Source organism: Crocodylus porosus, unplaced genomic scaffold, assembly GCF_001723895.1.
Source record: "Crocodylus porosus isolate Cpor-Errol unplaced genomic scaffold, CroPor_comp1, whole genome shotgun sequence".
Lineage (NCBI taxonomy): Eukaryota > Metazoa > Chordata > Crocodylia > Crocodylidae > Crocodylus > Crocodylus porosus.
Window position 1 is genome coordinate 839,668 of NW_017728934.1, and position 26,643 is coordinate 866,310.

The 26,643-nt window shown below is 48.7% G+C and overlaps 2 protein-coding genes and 1 long non-coding RNA gene across 4 annotated transcripts in view; 1 reads left to right on the forward strand and 2 right to left on the reverse strand.

Annotated features, from left to right (window-relative positions):
• Positions 1-17,927, reverse strand: part of RAB44 (RAB44, member RAS oncogene family) — a 36,478-nt gene extending 18,551 nt beyond the window's left edge. Inside the window, exons 1-6 of the mRNA XM_019546229.1 lie at positions 16,017-17,927; positions 11,587-11,814; positions 10,055-10,169; positions 9,002-9,173; positions 7,653-7,799; positions 6,960-7,050 (exon numbers count right to left, since the gene is read on the reverse strand). Of these exons, the coding sequence (XP_019401774.1) occupies positions 6,960-7,050; positions 7,653-7,799; positions 9,002-9,173; positions 10,055-10,169; positions 11,587-11,790 (729 nt within the window). The 5' untranslated portion in view covers positions 11,791-11,814; positions 16,017-17,927. The remainder of the gene's footprint in view (positions 1-6,959; positions 7,051-7,652; positions 7,800-9,001; positions 9,174-10,054; positions 10,170-11,586; positions 11,815-16,016) is intronic.
• The window catches only part of LOC109317514, a 61,926-nt gene that overhangs the window by 21,397 nt on the left and 13,886 nt on the right, over positions 1-26,643 (forward strand). Inside the window, exon 1 of one of the 2 annotated variants that reach the window (XR_002103057.1) lies at positions 24,966-26,188. The exons of the other annotated variant lie outside the window; for it this stretch is intronic. This is a non-coding gene — a long non-coding RNA (uncharacterized LOC109317514). Of the gene's footprint in view, positions 1-24,965; positions 26,189-26,643 lie in introns of those variants that run through there. 2 annotated transcript variants of the gene reach the window in all.
• Positions 20,669-23,891, reverse strand: CDKN1A (cyclin dependent kinase inhibitor 1A). The gene is made up of 2 exons (XM_019546230.1): positions 23,427-23,891; positions 20,669-22,479 (listed from the first exon to the last, which is right to left on the reverse strand). The coding sequence occupies exons 1-2, from the start codon at positions 23,884-23,886 to the stop codon at positions 22,430-22,432; spliced, it is 510 nt and encodes a 169-aa protein (XP_019401775.1). The 5' UTR covers positions 23,887-23,891; the 3' UTR covers positions 20,669-22,429.

Genomic DNA, 26,643 nt, shown 5'->3' on the forward strand with positions numbered 1-26,643 from the left:
CACTACTTTGAAATATCCAGACAACCTAGCATTTTACTCTCCTCAGTAGGATCTTGCCAGTGCAATGGAAGAGTTGTCGTTGTAGAAGGCAGGGTAGATTTTTCACCTTATAGACTAACCAAAGTAGAGATAAATACAGCACAAGCTTTCGTGAGTTGGAGCTCACTTCATCAGATGCTGTGAAAAGATGTGCAAAAAGCAGAGTAAAAGGAGGAGAGAGAAAATAGAATCAGCTCCGTCAGCAATTGGCTCTTCATAACTGCAGCCTACTCAGCCTTGGTTCTGGGGGTGGGACTTCCATGAGTGGAACAAGTGCACGAGCATGCAGCAGAGATCTGTGCTATTAGGCAATACACGCTGCATTCACCATCACACCAGATTCCTACCGCCCACTCAAGTCTGCAACACTTCAAAGCACAACAGTTGCCTTTGTCCAGGCGTGCCAGCTAAATCAAGCATCGCAGCAGGTGCTTTGCACTTGGGTATACCCAATCCACCCAGAAGCAGAACACATGCTACAGGGACAATGTTATCAGCACAACAAAATAAACTCATTGCGTTTGTATATAGCTGAGACATCCAAGCGACAAGCAACAGGTTAATAGGATAAGAGATTCTGTTTTGGCCAGAAACCAGAACCTGTGGGGAAAAAAAGAAGGATGGGGAATAGGATTTGATTGGCAGTGCTAGTTCATGGGAGGCCCAGCTATAAGGTTTGTGGCATGGTATATGAGATGCTTTCAGTGGAGTGATTCAGCTGGCATTGATACAAAGCAGTGCCCAGTCTGGTGCCTGAAGGAGCCTCCCATGGATGCTTCGCCCAGCCACACACCTAAGTATTTCTGCCACTAGGTCCAAGTCCTCCCCACACACAGCTCATTGTCGGGAGGACACAGACCATCTCACCTCCTTTTGGGTCAATACGAGGTTCTGCACTTCCCTCTCCTTGATGGCCAGTGCTCTCTGCATCTCCGTGCTCTGCAAGTGACTTCTAGCCTTGCTCTGGATTCGAGAGAAGACGTTAATGCTAGCTTCTTCAAATGAGCTGCCTGTCCCTTGATGCCACCCAGAGTGACAAATTCTTCCCTTGCTGAACTGCACTCAGGGCTGAGTAGCTAAAGCTGAGGGCAGATGTTCACAGTCTGGCCCATGATTTCAGCTGGAACGTAACACAGCTTCCATTGACCAAACAGAAGGCAGACTACAGACCTTGGCCCCTTCCAGCCTGGAGACCCAGACGAAATGGCTCCAACTGGATGTCCAAGCACACGCGGAGGAGCAACTCTGAGCGACACCTTTAGCACTATGAATGACTCGTGACCCACGTGTGTCTGAGGGCAGAGATCAAAACACCCACTAGCAATAGGAACAGAGTATGTCCAGAGTAGGGTTGGGTATTTGACTGGTCATATAAAGTTCAGTCAATTGACCAGTGAAATATCAGTCAAAAATTGTAAAAAATTGCCAATAGGTTTGAATAACAACAGAAAAAGAACACATTTTCCATTAGGAAAAGTGTCAAAAAACAACGAAAATCATATTTCTGTCACGAAAACTCTAAAAATGTAGTTTTTTAAAATAAAATTGCTATAATCTTTGACCAGTCAAAAAACATGCAGTCAATTAACAATATTTGGTTGGTCAATTGACTGGCATGCCAGCCCTAATCCAAAGACAGGTACAGCACACCTGCTGGTGCAAAGGACTGAGAAAAAAACTGGCTTGAGCTGGGGCCCTGAAAACAAATTGCCTTCATGAAAGAGAAGAGAAGGGATGGTCCTGCAGACAAAGAACTTGATTGGACAGCTAGACCCCCTGGGATTGAGTCCTGGCCCTGCCTATTTGATCTTGTGCAAGTCACTTAACCTCTTTGGTCACTGGTGAGGAGATAATATCACTTCCTTTTTCCTGCTAGTATGGGTAGCCTGAAAGCTTTCTGAACCAGAAGCATGTCGTCACAAACTTGCAATATTTTGAGAGGTTTATCGAATATCATATGTGTTTTCTTGAGTTGGTTTTATTGATACAGCGTGTGTAGTCTCTATGTATAGGTAGCCTCAAGCTGTATTTACCATTATCATTATTATGTCGGTATGAATTGTGGTATTTGATGTGAATGTAATTTTTTTGTTTCATATTTTGGCCAAGATTATTTAGTTGGGCAGTGTTTCACTTAAGTGTTCCTGACCTATTCACACTTGAGAGAAGTCTTTGGTAAGAATAAGCATCCGACATGGGTATGTTTAACGGCCAGTTAAATAGAACTTGTGGACGTGATATCTGGCACTCGAGCCAGGCCCTTCTAGACAGCATTGAATTTATATTTAAATACAGACCTGTAACAATAACACTTGAGAACAGGCTATTCGGGTAAGGACATTTCTCACAGTGGAGAAATTAAGTGAGAGACAGTATCTTCAGGATATTGGATTAGTCATCCTTATGTCTGAAAGGCTGCAAATGTTTCCTGGTCATCATTGGAGCAGGAAAGATTTCTCAGTCACTGGTAAACAATTACACCCCTGGGGGCAGGAAGTTATATGCATAGTATAAGCTCCTTAAGAATGCAATGGATATTGTATGTAAATGGCCAGATAAGAAACCATATGTAAGTCTTGCCACCAGATCAAGTGTTTGCCTTTAGTTTTTTTTGAGCGTAGGGAATGATTTTAGGCCCTCAGCCAGCTGGGTGAGTGAAGCAGGATGATGGGAGAAGTTGCAGGGAGCCCTGGCAGGAAGGACAGAGGCAGAAATTGCTTTCTAATCTCCTACGCTGAGTAGGAGCTGCATTATTAGGTTTAAAAGGCAGGGTAAAATCAGATTATTGTTCTGAAATTTTCTGTCATTTGTTTATTTAAGTATCATTTGCTTTGCTTGTTTATTGTCGTAACATTTTAATTGCATGTGTGTGCTTATTGATATATAGGAACAGGCTACCTAGAGAAATTGTGGAGTGTCCATCCTTGGAAGTTTTCAAGAGCAGGTTAGACAGACACTTGACTGGGCTGGTTTAGTCAGGGATGCTCCTACCTTGAGCAGAGGCCCAAATTAGATGATGTTGGGAGATCCTTTCCAGCTCTACTTTCCTGTGACTGTTTATTATAAGTTCATACAATGCCTTGTACAGTGGACTCCAATCTCAGGTGTCCACAATGGGCACTGCTGGGATACAATCAGCTGAGGAAGCTTTGGCCTTGCGTGTACTATCTCTGGCCTGGGTGAATGAAATCCATGGGTATCCTGTGTGTCAAGCAGACCAAGGAGGCCTGGCCTGAGTCTGTATGTTCTCATTTTTTCTCCAAGAAGAAATCAGCCCCGGTCTAGAAATCCCAAGTTTTCTTCCCACTTCCCAGAACCCAGGTGACAGAGAAACATTGACAAAAATTACATTTATGGTCATAGGTAAGTGTGTGCATGCACACAAGTAACCAAAAAATTGAATCCCACCACTTCCTTCAACTCTATGTTGAACTTGCTTACTCACTGTGACAGCAAAATGTGCATATTTTCCCTAACTAATGACCATGATCTGACAAGTTCACTTTATAAATAGCTTCCCCTCTGCTATGAATTCAGGCACAGCTACTGGGGTAGACAGAAGGGGGAACAGGTATGTGTTTTTAAGGTGTGTGTAGGAATGCTTATGTGGGATATTGTGTGTGTATGTATATTTTTTTCCAAAAAAGTCTGTAAATCTAAGTGAAAAAGGAAGGGAGTGAAGGAGAAAACTTATGGTAGGGAAGACAGCAAAGGCAAGGGCATCCTAGATTTAGAGGTCAGACCTGGAACATGGAGTATGGATGGTTCTGCCAGGATTATTTAATTGATCCCTTATCCAAGCCCTACATGGATCAAGATTCAAAGGTGGCTTTTTATACCAGCTGGGTGAAGAAGCATTTCTGGGACTTGGATGAGAGGGGAAGATGATACATCAGGGAATGCATTCAGACCTTAAAGGGCAAGTAGCCAGGGAAGCCCAGGGTTGAAAATACAGGGGGGGCTTGGAGAAGGTTGAGCCTCCCCCATAAGAGATAAGAGCGCCCCCATAAGAGAGAGATTCGTAGATACTAGGGTCAGAAGGGACCTCAACAGATCACTGAGTCCGACCCCCTGCCTGGGCAGGAAAGAGCGCTGGGGTCAGATGCCCCAGCCAGGTGCCTATCCAGCCTTCACTTAAAGACCCCCAAGGTACAGGGGAGAACCACCTCCCTTGGAAGCCCATTCCAAATTTTGGCCACCCTTACCGTGAAGAAGTTTTTCCTGATGTCTAACCTAAATCTGCTCTCTGTCAGTTTGTAACCATTGTTCCTTGTTACCCCAAGAGGCACCCTGATGAACAGAGCATCTCCGATCCCTTGCTGCACCCCCCCTAATGAATTTGTAGGCGGCCACAAGATCACCTCGCAGCCTTCTCTCGCAGAGGCTGAAGAGGTCCAGGTCCCTCAGTCTCTCCTCATAGGGGAAACCCATAACCATGCAAGCAGCCCTCCTCTGGACCCTCTCAAGTTTATCTACGTCCTTCTTAAAGTATGGCACCCAAAACTGGACACACTACAGGCAGTCCTCGACTTACAGTGTTTCGAGTTACGGCATTTCGCACTTACAACATTTATACGTTGACACCCTGTTTCAACTTTATGACATCAGTTTTGACTTTACAATGCTTGATCTGATGCAACACCACGCCAGCAAACAAGTTTGCTGCGTCGCTCATCTCCCTGGAGAACATTTGTCCAAACTTCCTTGGACACTTTCTTTAAGAAAACAGATGAGACTCCAGAAAAACCTGCAGCTGAGACTCCCAAAAAGAGTCTAGCCACGAACCCTTCAAAAAGTCCAACCAAGAGCCTTTCAAAAAGTCCAGCAAAGTCACCTCAAAGAAGTCCTTCCAAATCAATATGATTGCTATTTACAATATAAATGCATTAATGTAGCTATATTACTCATTTATAATTGATCAACTACAAAATTCTAGGGTATTTTTGGTGAAAATAGGATATTGGGCCTTGGTTCCAGAACCAATCCCCCTTTATAACATTGTTTCTTATGAGAAAATTGGTTCTGAATTACAATGTTTTGACTTAAGATGTGGTTTTCAGGAACCAATTGTGTCAAAAGTCTGAAGACTGCCTGTACTCCAACTGCGGTCTGACCAATGCTGCATAGAGGAGAAGTATCACCTCCTTGGATCTATTTGTCATGCATCTGCTGATGCACGATAGAGTGCGGTTAGCTTTGCTGATGATTTCATCACACTGATGACTCACGTTCATCTTGGAGTCCACTATAACTTAGATCCCTTTCCACTTCTGTGCTGCTGAGAGGGTCACTTCCCAACCAGTAGGTGTGATGGATATTTTTACGCCTTAGGTGCAGCACTCTGCACCTGTCCTTGTACTGCATCCTATTGTGTTCTGCCCACTTTTCCAAACTGTCCAGGTCTGCCTGCAATCATTCCCTACCCTCTGGAGTGTGCACTTCCCCCCACAATTTCGTATCATCCGCAAGCTTGGATAAAGTGCACTTCACACCCACATCCAAGTCACTGATGAAGACATTGAAGAGTACAGGTCCAAGGACTGAGCCCTGTGGGACCCCACTACCCCCATCCTTTCAGGTCTGTACCAATCCGTCTGCTACCACTCTCTGGGTGTGACCCCCAAGCCAATTTGCCACCAACCGGACTGTGTAATCATCTAAGTCACAGCCTCTTAATTTATTTATGAGAATGGGATGATATACCATATCGAAGGCCTTCCTAAAATCCAAGTAAATGACATCCACCTCTATTCCTGCATCTGAGCATTTTGTAACCTGGTCATAAAATGAAACCAGATTACTCAGGCATGATCTACCTGCTACAAATCCAATCTGGTTGCTCTGCTGCATTTTTTTTTTCCCCCTGGTAGACTCACACAAATATGATCCTTAATCTTTTCAAAGACTTTTCCAAGGATGGAGGTGAGGTTGACTGGCCTATTATTACTCAAGTCCTCCTTCCTCCCCTTCTTGAAAATAGGGACCACGTTGGCCCTTTTCCAGTCCTCCGGGACCTGATCCAAGCACTCAAACAGCGGTGCCAGCGACTCTGCTATGATGAGAAGCCCCCAGCCAACCCCGTACCTTTCTGACCAGCTCAGGCAGCAGCAGTGGCTCCTTCCAGCTGCCACAGCCGCAGACCCCCAAGAGCCTGTGTGTAATATGAACCCTGAGGAAGCCCTAATAGACCAGGCAGAATGTGAAGGTGGATATGGAACAACAAAACTGAGAGGGGAAAAATCCCATCCTTCCTGCTAGGAGTAAAATGGACATTCATATGTGTACAAGACATTGTGAAGAAGATGGTGATCAATTGTCCTCCATGTGCACCAGGGGTAGGGCAAGAAAGAACTGGCTGGATCTGAAATGAAGATGACTAGGGTTAGAGCTGCTAGGTACCAGTCACTGAAACAAGCTATTTGAGAAGGAGATTTTCAAGCACAGATTAACAGACTTCAGTTGGAGATGGTCTAGGAAGACTTGATCCTGCCTTAGCATGGGAGAGGGTGAGACACCCCCGTGAGGTCCCTTTTTGGCCCTGTGTCACATAGGCCATCACTGTGAATGACCAGGAAGTGTGGGGTCCAGAGATAAACAGCTGCAGAGCTAGCGACTTCCTGTTGCTCATTTGCACCTGGGTGGCTCCTGTACTTCTGTTTGCTTGCTCCTTTCCCCTGGCTGAACACCAGGCAGAAGCAAAGCTGCCAAGCTCCCCATGTCCCACCCTGCAGGCCCAGCTCCTCTGTGGCTCTTTACAGTTCTTCCCAGCCCACCTCCCAGAGGTCAGAGAGGCAGCGAGTTCTGGGTCCAAACGAAGCCTTCCTGCCTGGGAAAGGAGAACCGCCTCTCTCCCCTCACGTGAGCACCCTACCACACATGGGAGTTGGAGGTGATCAGATATGCATGGGACTTGAACCCACCTCATGTTGCAGCTGCTGCTTCTCCTGGTGGATTTGCTGTTCCATTTCTTCATACAGATGCTGCACCTCCCTGTTGCGTTCAGCGACTTGTCTGGCACAGCAAAAGGAGGGACAGCTTGAGCATGGGTCTAATCGCACCAGACTGAGCCCTTTGACCACAGATAATGCTGGGGAAAGGAGACTGATTGATAGCCCTGGAGAGGCTTCTCCCCCAACAGAGCAGGCAGCAGCTAGACAAGTTTCTGCTCCGCATATGACCTGACCTGCCCAGGCCATTCACAGAAGCAAGGGTGGTGCTGGGCTCATGATACTGGGCCTGATCTGGCACACATCTAACTCATTTGGAGTCCCTCCAGTCAGTGGAGGTTGGCTTATGCTCTGAGCCCTGCATCTCACTGCTGTGACCACCCTTCTGCAGTGGTGGTTTTGTGATGTGGACCCCTCCCTGCAATTCCTCTGGGCCAACAGAGACCTTGGTGACATTTGGTTTGAACTGGGCTGGATCAGATCATGTAACATGGACATCAAATGCTTCCAGCTGTTAAGCAACCCCCTAAGCCACCCATTGCCCTACAGATGGAAATGATGAAAGCCTCCCTTAGGTCCTTCTCCATCATTCCTATTTTTCACTCATCTCCCTTCTGTAGGGCTAGGTTTGTGAGATCCCCAGCCCAGTCCTGCAGTGTAACTCACTTGGTTAAGGTCAGCTCCAGGGTTGCCTTTTCACTCTTTACTTCCTTAATCCGATTTGTCATCTTGGCCAGGAACTCCTCCAAGTTGCCCACCAAGTGCGGCTCATCCTGACGCAGTTTCACCCACAGCTTCCAAATCTCCGACTGGCTGGAGAGAGAGATATGGATGTATTCAGGTGAGCAGCTTGCAGATTCCAGTGGCCTACTTCCATCTGTTTGCAGTGGAAGGGAGGATCCTTGCCATCTGGTCTCGTTACTGGTTAGACTCGGGGAAAAGCTCTCTGAGAATACTTGTTGTTCCAGAGAGTCTCTGCAGGGCTTGAGACCTTCCCCATAGCAGTCTGAATGCCAGTGAGTCTGTAGGAACATGAATGAAAGGGCTTTTCAAGTAATTCTGGGTTTGTAGAGAGGGACAATGAGCTGGGAGTGGGGGTAGGGGTGTTAGGACTCATTGAGAAAAAAAAAAAAAAAAAAGTGGGGGAAATTATTTTCTGCCAATTAAAAATAAAAAAAGGAAAATCATTGGTCTCATTCAAAGTTTGTCCTGAATGTATCCAACATTGACTGAAAGGAAACACAAATTTTTGTACAGTTGAAAAAAAGGGGAAAAGTAAAATGTCAGGCTTTTTGTATGGAACAAAGGTGGTGGTTGAGGAGATGTTTTGGAGTGGAAAGTGTTTTATCAAAAAGCTTTTAGTGGGCCCTAGTGATAGTCTAGGGCAGTGGTCTCCAAACTTTTGATCATGCACCCCTATCGGTAAAACATTTTTGAGCGCACACCCCCAATATATGTACGTTTATATAAATAGAAGTTCTAATATTTTTTTCCCGCACCCCACTTTGGAGACCACTGGTCTAGAGCCTGGGAATGGAAGGGAATGGAAGCATTTCAGAGCACCATGTTAGAAGGAGGCTTGCCGTTCAGCAAGGATTTCTTTGCAAGGCAGGTGGCTAGCTCCACGACCAGCCAACCCTCTAGGAGGTGGACCAGGAAAGACCCTTGAGTTTGCCACAGCCCCAGTGCTAACAGCCATTCTTTAGCTCAAGGAACAGCAACTCATGCCTGATGACTAAAAAGCTCCCTCTCAAAGAAAGGGCCACCAATAAGACTGCAGGCAAGCATAACTTGACTCGCAACTCCTGTGCCCCTGCCCTTGGAGCAGGCATAGGAAGCATGGGGCAAAGGCGTCTTAAAGCTATTCCTTTGCTCCCTACCATCTTGCTCCTGGTGGCCTGTATGGGGGATAGGTCTTGGCCTGGATGTCCCATATAGATTCACAACCCCAACCCAGGCTTGCATGGGTGCCAATCACCGGGCACTACATGAAAACATGGTTGATGGGCTTTTACTCTTCAAAGATGTTCTCTGCATCCAGTTGGTCCATGAAGTCTGTGAAGCATTTCCTTTCCTCACTATCCACATCTTCCAGAGACAGGTCAGCAGACATCATGTGCACCCTCCGGGAAGCTGTTTTCCTCCTCCGATGCTCTCTGGTTGCAGTCTGTGAGCTCAGGAACTGCCCTGCCATTACATAAACAAAGATACTTCAGTGGCCTGGTGGTACAGAACAGTAAAGTCCCAGGCCAAGATTTTCTAAGTTGGGGGCTCAATGTTAGACTCTGATACAAATACACACCCAAATAAAGTGGTTTTTAGGCTCTCTGAGCACATGCAGCTATTTGATTTTCTGGATACTCAACACCTCTCTTTAGAAGCCTGGGGCTAAGCATCCAGAATGTCATTCCAGGAGGGTGCTAGGAAGGAACTGGACAAGCAAATGTTTGATAAACTAGAATGTCCATGCTACCTTCCCCGTGCGAGAGAGGGAGGAACCAGCCTGAGGAACAACCCCTGGCTTCCTATCGCACTCACAGCTGGACTGGAGTTTATTATTGGAAATGGTGCAGTTTGGAGAGACAGGAGCCTGGGTGGGTAAGCCACGCTGGGCATTACAGATACCTGGGCAGCAGGTGGACAATGCCAGGTAGTCCAGCCACCTGGAGCATGTCAAGCACCTGGAGCAGGAAGAAGGCTGTGCAGCAGCCTGGGCACATGAGGCAGCCTGTGGGCCATTCAGGCCATATGGCAGAGTTGGAGGGCTGTGCTAAGGGAAAAGCCAGTTTTTCTGAAAAAAGAGAAGTGGAAGTGGCAGATATTCTCAGTGGACTAATCAAACCATGCAGCAAGCATTGCCCTGCTACAGTGAATGAATCCACACTCTTCTCTGGGCTGAAAGATCAGGAGAGATGGCCATGTGTTTGCACATACTCTGAAATCACCACACAAGCCTTCATTGTGCTATAAATGTTGGGATGCCCCCTTCCTCACTGGGGCTCTACCGCAACTGCTGCGTTTATTCAGTGGCAACACTGACTCCTTGAAGGCAGCAAAGTGGCACCTACGCAGCCCCGTGGTGAATTCCTCTGTTGTTAGAGATCCATTCTTATCAGTATCGAGAGTATCGAAGATGAACTCCAGCTCCTCGGCGCTGCATGGGAGATCCCTCATCTTCAGGTTCTAGAAACAATGCAAATGTCTGAGTGTGACTAACCCCTTGCAGTAGTTGGAGGAGAGGGGAAAGGAACTGTTCACCCACCAGGAAGACACTTTGCTTAAGCAACAAGGGTAACTTGCCCCAACTTTGCCCTAATCTGTTGTATTTCTTGCACCTGATCCCATCTTCACACAATACAAGTGATGCGACTCCTCTCATTTCTACAGAAGCAGCAACTGGGTCTCAGACAACCTGGGTTTTGCTTCTGTTTCTGCCCCCAGGGGACCTTGGACAGGGCACGTCACTGCTTTGTGCCTGTTTCCCCTTGTTCATTGTGGGCGGTCAGTCTTTCTTAGGGGTAGGTCTGAGCTTCAGGCATCTGCACTGTAGATGTACCCTAGCCACTGTGTACTGGTCGGTCTAGCTGCAGCAGCATGGAACTAATTCACTCTGCTTCTCAGAAGCATAGCCCACTTTTGTGGCACGGTGAATTTGCCCATACTGAGCCTTTCCCTGGTTGTGGTGCAGAGAGACCCCGTACAGGATCTACAATGCCTCAAACACAGGCAGCATAATACAAAACAACACTCTTGATTTGCAATGCTGAAAGGAGAATCAGATGCACAGAGATCCTATCCACCTACTCCTACCTCCAAACACCCTGCTGGGACTACCAAGTCCTTCCCAACTCACTATGCTGAAAATCGTCTACTCCAGAGACTTGGCAGGATCAGATCCAAAACTTAATAGCAACCTGTGATTTGTGATTTTGCCCTAGTCTACAAACATCCATGCCAGGTATCTATTAATGTGGACTCGATGATCTAATAAGTCCCTCCCGACCCTAGAAATCTATGATTCACCTCTAGGGAGCAGAGAAGAATGTTCAGACCTGTTTTACAGAGGGGAAAACTGAGGCAGGAAACAACGTGATTTATCAGAACCATGTGGTGAGTCACAGGCAGCCCCATGAGCTGACCACAAGCCAGCCCACCCACTTTTGCTCATGACATGTTTGGTTTGGCTTTTCATTGGGCAATTTTCAGAGCACGGGCTTGATGCTGTGGGGTGAATGGGGCAGAGCTCTTCTGAGCTTCAGACCTTAGAGGCCGACTAGCTTCATATTCATCTATTTGCAAATACAGTTATAGTACTTAGCCATGAAATAGCACTTGTCAGCCCTAGATCTCAGTGTGGTTGATGAAGGGAAGTGAATAGCATTTTCCCATTTTACAAAGCATGAAACCGAGGCACAGTGAGCTGTGACTTCCCCATGGTCACACAGGAGACAAGGGGCAGACTGAGGAGCAGGATCACAGGTCTCCTGAGTGCCATTCCCATGATCTGTCCCCAGGTCTAGTGCTTTTGTCAAGTCCCAGCCCTTGGTTCTAGGAGGCAGAATTCAGCTCACCCAGGGCAATGCTTCAGCCTGCTATTTACCTGCATGTCGGCACGTGCGATGAATCCTTTCTGGTCCTTGTCGCATTCCTGGAAGAAATCCCGGACCTTTTCCATTATTTCGGACGCCACCGGCTCCTCCTCTAGGATCGAGGATTCCTTTGCCTGGTCACTCATGTCTCTTAGTTGCTTCCGTCGGCTGGAACCCAGCCGCCTGCCTTTGGCTGGAGTCCTCTTCCGCTCCATAGCCTTTGAACATACGGCTCAGCCCTTTGAAGAGGGAAATAAGAGGGCACCATGCTCTCCTTCCTCCCCTCAGTGTATCTAAGTAATAGGCTTTTAACTGGATTAGTTCTCTGGGTCACAGGCCTGTCACACTGAGGAGGTACAGACAGTTTCACTATTCCTAGCCCCTGCTGGGCACATGGCTACATCCCTGCAGCTGACAAACTGACACCTAAAGGAGCTGCCTGTGGCTACATAGGGAATTCACATAAGAGCCAAGAGAATTAGAGATGGACCTCCTACTCCTCAGGCCCAGTGGCTTGGCCCCGACACCATCCTGCTGCTCAGCCAACACAGAGGGAGAGAAAAGCATCCCAAAATTGATCCCTCTGCCCAAACCAAAGCCACTCTCTGGCATTTTTTTTCAAAACACCGGGTGTTAATAGCCACAAGTAAAGGAGTTAAGCCAGGTGTACTGAGGGTTTGAACTGGGAGGGGAGCTTGGGTTTGAATGAGCGGAAGCAGCATTGCAGATACCAAGAGTCAAGCCTCAAGCAAAAGCACCTGACAGATACGGTGAATGGCAGCAGATCAGCGTCCTGGATTTGAATCACTAAAGGTCTGAACAAGAGGTCCGGTTTGCATTTATACCCACTCCGGCAGCAGACCATGCTGTACAGGAAGCAGTGGCAGGCTGGGGTAAGGGCTCTGTACTAGACTTGCTGCTAGCTTCTGCCATCAGGAGGTGGGTTGCAGGCACCACATTAGAGCTAGTCTTTTCTTCCCAGGGCTCACGAAGGAAGATCCTCGGAGGCAGAGCATAGGTTAAAGTAGTCTTGGGGTAACTCTAGCTTACTTGGCATCGTTGCAGATTACAAGACGCACAAAATGTTTAAAGCCCGTTTTGTTCCCTTATCCCTTATGCTAAGGGCAGGAAAGGCAGGTCCTGGGAATGCTCATGGTCTTACTTCTGCTCTTCCTTTATAGATGGTGTCTGAGGCTGAATTCAGCAGGACAGGGACAGTGCCACTGCAGTGTAAAATGCCTTACTCATTCTGAGCGCCTGACCTGTGATGGGGCGGGGGAGAGAGATCTGGTAAAGGAGATACCATGATCATGATTTTCATCCCTGGTGGCTTTACTTACCTGGCAAGGGAGATCCCCTTCTTCTCAGGCTTGAATGACTTGGTATAGTTTGAGAGTAGAGACCTGTCCCTACTCCCTTGCACTGCAGATGGGCACCTGGGCAAGAGTCTAAGGCTTCCCAATGGGAGGATCTCGGCTACACAATTTATGATGGTGGGGGATTGCTCTCCAGCTTTCTCTCTAACTTGCTCCTTCAGCCTTTTGGCACAGGGCAAGCAAGATGAGGGAGCATCTGAATGCCAATACCTCTGGGTTTGGGGCCTGCATGTAGGATGCCTGCCATGGATTTTGGAGTATCTGAAGCCTGAGGCTTCAGTAGGACACTTGCTGGTGGTAGCACCGCACAGACTTGAACAATTGAAGTGTGCTCAATCAATAGAATTTGGAACTGATTTGGCCCCAGACACAACATTTAAAAAAAGATCCTGTGAATGGCAGCAGCAGATCAGCCTCCTGGATCAGCTTTGACTTTCCTTTTCAAAGGAAACTCAGCCCCCTAGGATAGCAGCAAACTCAAATTTGGGGAACTGAAGCCAAAGGCCATGTGGGTTTCACTGTACTACTCTTACAATTCTACCACCCAACTTGGAATATTTGGCATTTTTCTTAAAGCCTCAGTTCCTGGAGTCCTAGGATTAGCTACAGTCTCTGCTTTTGGTTTTGAAAGTTCACTCCAGGAAAAGAAAATGATAGGCTAGGGTAGGATATATGTTATAAATCATCAGGTATCAGTGAATTTGGGGTTCTCCTGGCAGCAGCTAGGATCAAGTCTGGTGCAGAGCCCTGACCCAGCCATAGGCTATCAGAGGAGCAGGTTGAGATTTCAGTGTAAAAGCAAACCAGGCTTCTTACTAAGCCCTTTAGCAGATCCGCTAATTTTTGCTGGTTTTTATTTATAGCACTTTTTAAATCCTTCCCAACAGGCTGCAAAGTTTGGAGTCATCCCAGATAGGGGCTTTTAGGTGCTGCTGGTAAAAAGCACGAAGAGAATCCCTTTGAGGCTCCAGTCTGCAGTCTTACACCTGCATTTCACAGTAAGCCCCAGCTCTGTCTACTCGTCTCTCCCAGGTCCTCCGGCTCCCTTCCCTGCAAGCTCAGAGCACCACTGGGTCTTTAATGCGTGTCCTCACCACACCCCCGTGCAGCAGGGCATGGCTCTTATCCTGATGCTGCAGCTGGGGCACTGAGAAGCAGAGAAGCGAAGGGCTGGATCAGCAAAGGGGCCAAGATCCCAGTGGTGGGGGTGTAAATTCACAAACTTGTGCCAGACAACAAAACTCCTAGTCAGTGACTGGGCAAAGTTAGAAACCCTGGGAGTGGCATTCACTACAACCAGTATGGAGAGCAGGGAGATACCCAAACCAGCCAACAAGAGTTGCTGAAAGAAGGGGGGTGTCTGAAAACCAACCTCTCCCCTGGCATTGCCTGTAGTCTTGGGTGAGGCCCCTGGGGGTTCATAGTACAAAACACCTTCCAAACTCAATGCCTGGGGTTTTTGTGTGGGTACATGCAGCCTTTTTAATACGGGAGGAGGTGATGATGAGACGGTGCTTTCCTACTGTATAATTCCTATTATACAGCAACTCCTGTTGTATAACAGCCCCCTGGCCAGAACATTTGCCCTGTGTTCAATGCCCTACTCACCCTTGGGGGCTTCAAAGCCACATCTTCCCTTACCCCACTCCTGAGAGCACCCTAGCCACCAGCTGTGGCCTACTCTGCTTGGGGACTGCCTCCACTCCTCCACTCTGCAGCCAAGAATGCAAGGTTCACAGGGCCAGAGGGAGGGCAACAGTAAGAAGAAACTGTCTCTGCAGCCCTGTGATAAGAGCTCTCAGCTGGGAAGGGAGAGTCCTGGGTTCTGGTCCTACTCCCAACACACTGTGCCTGCTTTTCATCCAATAACTTTTCATTGCAAAAAATACATAAGCATGAGGTCACACAGGGAGTCTCTTGCAGAGCAGGGAGTTTATCGGGGTGACCACCAGGATCTGGGGGAACGTCTGTTCACCAGAGCGCCCCAAGGGATGACGAGGTCGAACGGTCACAAACTCCTGCAAGACCGTTTCAGGCTGGACATAAGGAAGAATTTCTTTACTGTCCGAGCCCCCAAGGTCTGGAACAGCCTGCCAGCGGGGGTGGTTCAAGCACCTACATTGAACACCTTCAAGAGTAAATTGGATGCTTATCTTGCTGGGATCCTATGACCCCAGCTGACTTCCTGCCCTTTGGGCAGGGGGCTGGACTCGATGATCTCCCGAGGTCCCTTCCAGCCCTAATGTCTATGAAATCTATGAACTCCTCCTCTTAAGTGCAGGCCAGCACCCTCACCACTGGCCCCTCTTGCCACCACACATGGCATGAGACTCTTTTCTATTCCATTTAAACAAATGGCATTTCGATATGAACTACAAAGATTAGCCATGACACTGTTTGCGGGGGTGAGAGGGCTGATGAGTAAGCAGAGTTCACTACAGTGTGCTGTAAGGTTAGCAACGGTTACAAGAGGTGCTGATAAGGATCCAGCCTACGCAGGAAGCCAGCAAGCAGACCATTTGAAGCCTCCACTGGGCTTCAAAATAAAGATAACCCAAGTAGAAGCCTTGGGTCCCCATCATATTTCTGCTCTGACTCAACCCATTGGCTTAAGCATAAGGTGACCACATGGGATAATAGGAAGTCTGGGACACTGCCCATCCCCCAGTCCAATCTTACTGGTGCATCCTGTACCAAGAGCAGGATGGCCTTGTGGCTCGGCTCATCACAGAGCAGAGCCAGTGGGTCCAGCTGAAGGATCCCACCCAGCTGAGATGAACAGGCTGGAGTCTCCTTGATTCTACATGGCCTTGTACTCACAACAGTTCATGCAGATCACAGCCACCTGCACAACCCCCTTAAATATCAGCATCAAAGCATTTCTGCTTCTGCTGCAAATCCAGCCCTGATGATTATACAAAGCCAGGAGTCAAACGATTCTGAAGGAGCAAAAAGGAGCTGTTTCTTCACCTGGAAGCATAGCAGTAACCCTGATGCTCAGGTGTCTGCAGCAGGTCCCAGGCTAAGCCAGCCTCAGGAATAAAAGAGCAGCCCATCTGCCTTACCTTCTAGTAGTGCTTCAGGGAGGGTTTCAGCCTTTCCGGAGCGCAGGGCACCTGCTTGTTGTGTGAGAGGGTTCCCAAGCTCTCAGGGAAGTTAGTGCAGTAAGAATGCAGAGGAGGGATATTGCCGTTACAAGTTATCCGCCCAACTGAGGCCTGAGTCGTCACTGTCTTTCTTGCTTAACTCAGTTTTCCGCGGTCGAGTGAGACCTGCCTCCCAGCATTTCCTGTTCTCAGATGCTGCCTTGTAACCTTAACTTGTGAAAACAATATTTAAAGGGACACCATCGCTGTAAAATAGCGAGGCACATGGACAAGTCCCAGCTGCTATGAGGACCAATTAAGAATCCACCTCCTCCCTCAGAACAAGCTACTGGACTTGTAACCATCGGGTCCATTGGTGATAAGCTCTTTGGTCCAGTGACATATTTTAAACAGGCACAGATGCCTTTGGAAGCTATGTAAACAACACGAGTGTCAATGCCCTTAGCCTCCCATGCTAATAACACCCCCATGGCACAGAGACCTGTCTGCGTAATTCTGATCTAGATCCAGAGTTTTGAACTCCTGCAAGCCTCCCATTTCTTTGGATCTTGAGTTTTGGTTCAGTCTCAGTTTGCACATTTTGGATGGACATCGCAAAGGAACCTAAAGGATTCAGGCACTCCAAACTCAGGGCATCATTCCCTCCTGCCCCTTTGAAATGCCCACTCTGTTATTCATCCAACTTTTAGAAATCTCACTCGGTATTCACTCTTGGGTTGTTTAGTTATTGTATTTATCGCAAGGGGACAATGCACCTGGACTTGTTGCTTTCTTTCTGCTTTGGTTCTCCTCACTGCCAAAGCCCCATTAGATACAGCATGTCAAAATGGCCTCCTAGATTTCACCAGGGATTTGGGTACCGAGTAGAGTTATTCATTACCTGGAGAGAGGTGCCCAGCATTGATCCTTGCTCACCAAAGCTGAGATCAGCTCTGGTTACACTTGCCTGCTCCCTGCAGGTGCATCATGGGGGGTGAGTGCAAATATCCCCGAGAACATTCTACATCCCTGCAAACAGATCCTATCTGCCTCCCCATTTAGGAAATCAAAGCCAAGCTCACTTAGAATTACAGGAAGGCTGATACTGTCAACCCCCCTGGGCCTGTGTTTTGAAGTAAAACCTGTTTGGCAAGCACTTGTGTGTTACTATGGGCTAACAATCAGCTGCGGGGAGTTTAACATCAGGACAGCTGTCACAAGTATTGTGGCTTTACAGCTATTAGCAGAACTCAAGGCAAGTGCATTTGGGAGGGGCTGATTTACTAGTGTGAGGGCAACACAGAGTAGGGAAAGTGAATAGAGGAGGAGTTTGATCTTGTTCCTTGCTTCCAGAATAAGAAGCCCTCTCTTGGTATTGTTCATAGAAGGCTACAGGATTTGGGAGGTGATCCCATTAATATGACAGGGCAGGCAGGGCTCATGGTCCACAGAGCCCCCATTTCTTTGAAGCGCATTCTAGCAGCAGCTGCAAGGTGCTTTTTGGCCCTACCAAAGCAAGCGTGTGATCAGTGATGGTGACTGAAACGCATGAAACAGCGGGGAACCGATGCAACTTCAGTCCTCTGTTTCTATTTGCATGTCTCCTCAGTATGCCGTGGTGAAGTGTATAAACACTGATGCTGGTGGGGAAGGACAAACAACACTTCCCAAACCACTGTTTAGATACTTCCCTGACAGCCACCCTAAATGATCTTTCACCTGAACTACATTGGTTCACAGAGATTTAGTGTTTTGATGGAGTTTTCCCCTGGGAACTTCTGCTCCTGGGTGGACTGCCTGGACCCAGCAAAGTCATTTCAGGATGAGAGTTTTTCTAACTATTTGAGTTGGTTTAATAAGATATTATATCCACCCAAATAACCTTGTCTGCCTATGTCCTTAGATGAACACTGCTACAATCTACACCGGGGTGGGCAAAATGCAGCCCGCAGGCCACATATGGCCCACTAGGCTATTCTATCCTGCCCATGGGGCCCGTAAAAAATTTAGAAAATTAATATTTATCTGCCCCTGGCTGCCTGTCGTGTGGCCTTTGATGGCTTGCCAAAACTCAGTAAGCAGCCCTGCACCCAAAATAATTGCCCGCCCCTGACCTACACCCTAGAAGTGAGGGCACTTGCCCGAGGAAAGATTTAGACCTCATTTTTACACTGTCCATGCACATGCACCCCAATTACTGGGCTATTTGGTGGTAGGAGAGGCAGGGTCTTTTATGCTTTGCACACACACCACACACACACAGGTTCTCCTTTTGTTTCATCCTGCTGCTTTGTGTTTGTGCATTGCTCTCTGAGCAACCCTAGAACTGTGCCCAGCTCATCATCTTGAGAGCAGCACAGATTTCCAGAGCGGTTCATCGGTGACCTGTTTACTTGCTCCATCTCCTTCTCCTACTGGCAGACTGGAGGGGATTGCAGGGGAGCGGCCATCACTGGAGGGGTTGGCCAGATTGACATAAGAAGCAAGATTAGAAAGGCTAAATCTGTAGAGCTTGGCTCAGCCGCAGCAAAGGGATAGCACAATAACACTGGAAATATCTGCAGGGTGTTAACACCTCCAGGGAGGCATAGAGGTCTAGATTAACAAAGGCAAGGCTCCTGGCTCAGGAGATGCAAGACTTGGTCCTTTACTCCCTTGGAAGCTAGGGAAAGCACCACAGCATTTCTTGGGTGAAAAGGCCCAAGCTATTTTAGAGCAGCAGAGAAAGGGACTTGATGGGTAAGTCAGCTGCAGTCCAGCATAGCTCCACAAGTCACATCTAACAACTGAACCATTCCCAAATGGCCCTGATTGGGAACCCATTCACAGTGTGTGAAGTGCTGCGACTCCCAACACCAGGGGGGTAAGAGCCAGCATGCTTCTCAGCCAGTGAGTGTGGGAAGTGCTTGCACCTATGGCTTTGGGGGTCCTAGGGGATGGGTGGCCTTGGGTTGGGGGCCTTTTCACTTCTGTGTTCTAGTCTCTCCTAAATGTGAGTTCAATAAACTTGAATAGCCCACAAATGACTGAAGCTTGTAGTGTGCTTCACTGCTCTGGGGGGAAAGGAGAAGAATGCTTAGATCCAGGCTGTTGGGTTCCTTGGAGCTGGGGAAGGCACGGGGGACTGGAGTCCAGTAGGGAGTGAGGACACAGCTGGTTGTTAGTGAACAAGCAAGAGAAACAGAGGGATTGGGGTACCAGAGCTGGGTACCACAGCAGGTAATTGCCGCGGAGTGTCAAGGGGAGCGGGGCGCCCAAAAGGAACAATGCAGTATGGGATGGACATGCCTGGAGGACCAACCAGAGCAGGGTCCTAGAACATGGGGCATTCACACCTAACAAGTGAGCCAGTTAAAAAAGTATATTACTTGATTTTCCAGGTGTACTTCTGAACCATTCCTGGTAGCTGTAGCCATTTAAATAGGCTTGTAGGTTGGCCCAGTTCCAGTTTAAACTGTTCTAAGTGGTGGTCCTGTCTGCGCCCTAATGCAAGGGGGGCCAAGCAACCCCCCAGTGGCACAGTGTGTGGCATAGGGAGTCAGGTAGCAGAAAGCAGAGCAGAAGACTAGACAAACGGGATGAGACTGGCAACCAAGGAAGGGGCAAGGCCATCATGTAGCACACTTGTCAAAGAGGTTGGTCTATGCTGCCCCAACCTATGTTGATTTACATGAATGTAAGGGCTGCAAAAGCAGATCCACTTGTGTGAAAGGACACGAGTGGTCAGAGGGTTTTGCTCCAGAGAAATAAGGGTGCAGACGGAAGTGCAGCTCTCCACTGTAACTGAAAACCCTTTGTGGGAGTTACAACATTCCCCCCCAGACCAAACAGAAACTCACTCCTGATTCCAGGGGGAGGGGAATCTAGCTGCCAGGCTGCAGGCTGCTTCCCCTAGCAATGCCCCCCACCCCCAGCCTGTGCTGTGTTCAGAATGGGAGGGGGAAGGGAGCAGAGGGAGCTCTTCTAAGGGGTCCCCACCTCAGGGGGGCTCCAGGACACCTGTCCCACCCTCCAGCACCAGCTGAAAAAAACCCAGACTGAACTCCCTCTGTTTCCTTTTCCCCTGCTCCATTCTCAAAACCGTGAGAGGTTGGCAGGCTGCACAGACACAAGTTATAGAAGAAGCTCGGTTTTGAAACACTCACGCAATGAGGGGGTGAGGTTTCTGATCGGCCATTTTTGAAGCAGTCTGCAACCATACACTTGTGTTTGGTCACGGCTATAGAGCACTTTCTGTGGCCAGATAAGGCAAAAATTGCCTGCATCTAAGTGTCATCTTGCAGCCTCCAGATGTGTGCAACCAAGTCAGCCATGGAAGACTGAGTTGGGGGGAGGAAAGTGGGGGTGCAAGTGTGACATGGCTGCAGTATACTCAGAGAGTGGCACAATGCAGCTTCCAATAAGAATCCCTCCCATCTCTAAACACATTTTCTTTGCAACCCTCCCCTGAAAGGGCAGTGCCCATTCCATTTGGGGATTGGGTTAATGATGTATAGGGTAAAGTAGCAACAGAATGCGTAGCAGAGCAAGAAACCCAGGTGTTAAGGGCATGTGGAAATCCAGAAATAAAAATGCATTACTTCCACTAATAAAGGCGTGGAAGCTTATGTTCAACAGAAGACATGAAACAGTTTCAGTTATACACCAAGATGTTTTTAATTCATAAGTTATATTTTAAACCATCTTTTCTAGTTGATTTTGCAATTTATTCGTAAATAAGATCCTATTAGTGCTAAGAGTTTGCCAGCATTACTCTGACACCAAAGTGCATTAAAGATGAGAAGTGGACAAGACTGAGTCCATCCAAGGCAGGGGCTTGCTTTGTCTATGTTCAGCAGTCCAAGGTCAGTAGGATGAGATAAAAGTATCTCAGGATTTCTGACAAGGCTTCAGACCAAATCTCTAACAAAAGCATATGCACAGATGGTCCTGTCCAACACCTGAAGATACCCAGTAGCATAAACTGGATTTTTTTTTCCCAGTTCCAGTTAGACCAGCTAAAGCCAAGTGGTTGTGCTACAGCAAGCCACAACATCACCCTGCTTTCCACTGGAGGAGTTGCTCTGCTTCTATTATGGAAGTCCAGCCTAGCTACTGGGAAACTATATCCTCTGTAGAGCATGTTCTGGGTCAGCCTGTGCTAGAAGCCACTTAGATGTAACATTAGTGTGTGGGGGAGAGGGGGAGGAAATTATGAAAAGCAAGCCTTCAGGGCCCATTCTGATCTCATACAAGTGTGGAAAGACCAAAGCAGTACATTAGCCTGTTAAAAGGCAAGATGGACCAGCATGCTTGGTGCTGCCTGCCAAGTGGACTCCTCCACCCCTGTCCAGGCTTCCTGCACAACTCACAAAACACTTGCCACTAATACAGAAACAAGACACACTTTAGAGCTACATGATAATTCTCTTGTTAAGTTCAGTTCGGTGTGGAAGTAGTCTGAATGAGGAACAGCACCCGACCTGAGTTACAGGGGAGATGCTAGGAGTCTCTTCCCCATGATGCTCCACCCCAAACTGATTTCAGATCAGCAAGTCAGTGCAGCAGTGGTGTTTGCTGCATAGCCCATGGCCTCTCTTTCCTCCTCAACAGACTATTCTTTTCCTTCTAAGAGCGGTAACCTCCACTGGACTGACACACTGCCACCAAGGCAGACACAGTGCATGCATGGCTTTCTCCTTCCAGTGCAAGTTCAATGCATGTGAAGCTGCTCCACAGCAGTGAGGCTTAATGAGGAGACACAAATAAATGGCTCTAAAGTTGATCCCATGAGCTAGAAGCTGTTGCTCCTTTTAAAGTGAGGTACAGCTACCTAAAGATGAAGATCCCTCTCCACCTTCTTTTTGCATCCTGGGCTCAAGGAAGTGGGCAGGAGGAGAGGGAAGAAGGTGGTTCCAGGAGCTTGAGACTCACGTTCTAGGTGGGAATACTTTCATCTGTCCCTTGTACCCTTTGCTGCACTCCTTATACCATCACACCAGCCTCTGGGGCCCACTCTTCAGCCTCTGTCATCCCCTCTTTTCCACAGTCCCAAGAACTTAACCAAGCATAGTCCAAGTCTAGTTACAATACACATTGCACATGGGTGGGTCACTAGGTACCCAGAACTAAATCATAAATAGGGCACTATAAACACTATACCACTTAAACACACAGATCAAGGAAGAAGCTTATACAGTACAGAGAGAGGATGGAAGCCAAGGCCCATGGGCAGCTTCAGGAAAGTCCCCACAGATTCAGTCCAACATGAAAGGCAACTCCTCCATGTTCTTTTACGGAGGAGGCTTTTCAGAGGGCAACACAGCTCCATTAAATGTTAGTTGGGGGAAAAAAAACAGATCCCAGTGATGGTGCCCAAGACAAAGGCACAGACAGTAGCGTTTATTCTGAGCTCAGGGATTTGGCTTGCTGGATGAGATCTTCCGCTTTGAACTGTAGAAATCTACAGGGGAGAAAAAAAGTGGAGACTATTGTATTAATTCTCATTTGATGCAGTTTCAAGTCTCAGTCTCATCAAATAAAAGTCACCTAGAGAAACATTAGGAGCAAGTGTCTGAATTGAAGTACAGCAAGGGTGAGCAGGAGTCCTGCTTCAAGTCATCAGGAAGATCTCAACCGTGTAGAGCAGGATGTCCAGGGGAGGTACAGCTTCACTGGGCAAGAGGGCAGCACTGGGAGCAAGGTCTGGCTCTTGGAGTGTCCTGTGCTGCAGCAATAGGAAATTGAAGAGGTCACATTTCCCTCAAGGGGCTGACCCCAGAATCTAAGAGCCATGGTTTTGGCCAGGCAAGACTGACCATCTCCCTGCACACCTACATGACAGGTGTTGTGGGACATTTGGATCAAGATCATTTTGACCCCTGCTGCAGAAACCCATCCCAGTATTAGTCCTTTGTGCCACATTAGGGCTGTCTTGTTCTCTTCCCCAACTTCACCAAGAGGGAAAGCAGTAGGGGCATCTCGCCTTCCCATGCTCCCACTCCCACCTTGAGGAAGGGACTGCTCTAGGGGTTTCTAACCCTCTTCCCTTTCTCAGGTACTGCAGGGAGGGAAGAGTCATCCCACTGCTTGCCTGAAACCAAGGGGAGCAGGGCCCTCCTGCATTCCTGGATTCTCATGCAAGGATGGAGCTGCTTCATGGGAGGGAAGGGAGCTAAACCCATTTCCTTCAGCAGCCCCCACTGGCTGCTCTTTCCCACAGGGCAGGCAAGTTGATCCAGAGCTGCTGCTCTGCCTGGGGAAGACTCCTGAGTGGTCATGAACTTTGCTCCAGCTCCCGCAACTCAGAAAGTGTGAAATAAGTAACGCCAACTGTGGCCATTGACACACCCCTTGCAGGATACTCAGTGGGGTACTCTTATTCAAAAATCACAAGCATCACGGCCTTACCTTTAATGGTAGTCTGTGTGCGTTTCACACGCCTTGGAGAGCTGGCCCGATTAGCCTCAGAGCCCTGTTGTATGGTTTCACCCGAGAATGGCCGATTAAGGAGATCTTTTGTGGGAGTCTTGAGGGTGGAAGTGGTCCAACTCTCCTCTCCAGAGACTTTGGAGTGGCTGCAGAGGTACTCGGAAGACACGTCTGGGAACAGGACCCTCTCCCACTGGAAGGCACCTTCCAGCGGCGTTTCAGTTTCAAAGTCAAAATTCCACTTGTGCTGGGCTTCTTCCAGGCTTTTCCTCATCGAGTCCTGAAAGTCGCTCTGGAGCTGCTCATGATCCACTGGGCCAAAGAGGTTTCTGCAGATCTTCCTGCTGCAGGGGGTCTGCCGGAGGTTGCTCTGTGACAGAGGCATGTTCCCAGCTGAAGGAAAAGGAAGGAGTGCTGTTACAGCAGAAAGCAACATCATACAGATGGACCACAGTTACTGCCTCCTTGTTCCAAGGGGCTGGGGGCTGCCTTGAGCTCCCCGTGCTTGGCTACCTGCTAATATAATCCATAGGAGAGTACCTGGTCCCCGTGAAGGCCAAGTCTCCCAGAAGCAAGAGGTACTCCTGGTGCTCACCTGGGAGAATGCTAAAGGTCTTGGCTGCAAGCCCCGTTTTCAGACAAGTGTAGTCAGTTAGACCAACACCGAGTTATTCGCCAGAAGTGTAGCATGAGCCAGTCTCATCAGCCACCCCTGCCTTATTCCAACAGGAGGCACGGAGTTGCCCCCATCCCAGCCAGTGGAAGGGGCCTGGGAATTAAGTCCCATGGACTGACTGAGCAGTGATTGAACACAGCTTCCGGCCTCCCTCAAAATTGAGATCATAAAAATCCAGAATTGAATCTCAAAATTCATACAAGACTTTTGTCAGCAGATGAGGCAACAGGAAACTTTAGCAGGATTTCTTAAACTCAAGAACCAGACCTCAGTGGCAAGGAAGCTTTGAAGCAAGCTGCAGAGGACAAGCTGCAAGCTTTTCCACGTTGTTAACCTGTTTATCTGTAATAAGCTGTTGGGCAACTACTGACAAAACCTCCATGTGCAGATAGTGGCAATGAGGAACCAGCCTTATAATCCAGAAACAGGACCTGGACTTCAGGGGAAGTCAAAGCAGCAGCTCTGCCACAGGGGTATAATTTTCCCCTTTCCCTTCCTATGGGCATGCATGGGGTTAATGGCCTCCCTTTGCAGCCTGCAGGTGCTCAAGGAGACTCTTTTGCCTGAGGGCAAGAATTATCTGTACATACAGCATCTGGCACAGCGAGACCTTGAGATTATTCTCATAGGCTTGATGGAAAGGTGTGCCAAGTATTTGGTTACACCAGGGGCAGGCAACTATTTTTGAGGGAGGGCAGTTTGCTGAGTTTTGGCAAGCCATTGAGGGCTGCATGACAGGCAGCCCAGGGCAGATTAATATTAGTTTTCCAAGTTTTTTTTTGTTGTTTTTTTCAGGGGCCCCACAGGCTGGATAGAATTGCCTGGTGGGTTGCATCCAGCCCCCAGGCCACGTTTTGCCCACCCCTGGGTTATACGCATTACTTACCACGGGAATCAGACATGCTAAAGAACACATACCAAGTACATGTCCATGACCAGAAAGAGCTCAAGTCAAATCTCTAAGCAAAAGGGTCTGTGGCCAGCTCTGCAACCCTTACACCCCCGTCACAAAAGAGCCACAAGCTTCCCACGTTATTCAATCCCAAGTACCCTGGGAGTTTACACAGGCCCACGTCCAAAGGGCACATCCAGCTTGCACATCTTCACCCTTGACCATTAGTGGTCCAATTGCCACTAGCGTATTGATCCAACCCATCCTGTTCCTGCCTTTCAGCCCCAACTGGAGAAGTTCAGATTAAAAATAGAACTGAAACTTCATATCTCCCGGCCGCTCACACCCTTGTGAACAGCTTCAGGGAATGACATCATGGTGAGTCAGGCAAGTTTCAGCATGTCCAAACAAGCACTGGCAGGTAACTAGGGCTTAGGACAAGTTTGAACTTGATGCTTATAAAAGCAAACAAGATTCCTCCTCCCCTCCAGACAGGCAGAACCGAGCCATACAAGCGCCCAATCCCTAGGTGCCGAACACTGTGTACCTCCCACCGATTTCGACACTAGTGGCAGCTCCTCAGGCAGCGATTTGGCACAACTAGATGTTTAGAGACTCGATGCCTTGTCTTTCCAACACCATCACATGATGGCGGAAGCTACCGAGCGCTAAGGACACCGAGCTGGATGCTCTTCAGTATTAGAACAAGGACATTTAAGTTTCCTTCCTTTTGTCGGACAAGCCTGCAGCTGATGCACGTTATCAGCTGGCTGCAAGGAAGCGCACGGAGCCAAATCTGGTGCACTTCTCTTAAGAAAACCAGCCAAGCATATGACCGGCTCTGCTCACTACAAGCACTGGCAGGGAATAGTCCTGTTCCTACACTTAGCAAGATTTCAGCAGGACAAGAGCGGCAAGCTCCATTCAGTTCAAAAGCAAGCCAGCTCGATGATCCTTGGCAGTCATCCCCGCTCCCCCAGTCCTCACCACCCGTCCCCCTCCAGGCAGCCTCTTCTCTCCCTTGCACCAAGCCAGGAAAGAAGACAGAGTCCTGGTCCGCACCAGCAAAGCCCGCCGCAGCGAAGAGACCGCAAGGAAGCTTTGCAGCTCATCTGGCTGCGTCTCCTTAGCCTGGGACACCCCAGTCGTGCAAGCGTGCCACTTCCAGGCAAGGTGTGCATAGAAGGTGGCAGCTTTACATTCATGAGTCAGTCCGTAGCCCACGATCTTCGCAGATAGAGGAGGTTCATGGGGCAGGCAGGGCAGGGCGCAGAAAGCAGAGCAGCAGGGGAGAGGGGATCAGAGCAGCACTTGGGGAAGGACAGGGCTAGTTTTTGGGGTTTTTTAAACCAGGAAGGTCCCCCCTAACCCAAACCCAAACCCAAACCCAAACCCCTGCTTCGGCCAAAGTGGCCACTTCAGTGCGGCTCCTCGCCCAGCAGGTGGAGCCCGTGCTCAACCCGCGCTCTCACGACGTCATCCCGGGGCTCCTCTGCCGTCACCTGCCCCGCGGGGTGATGTCACGGGGCGCCCCGCGGAATGAGGCCCGCGGCCAGGGGCGTCAGCCCGACATCACAGCGGGGCCCTGCGTCACCACACCAGCGGAGCGGTCCGCGCCCGGCCCCGGC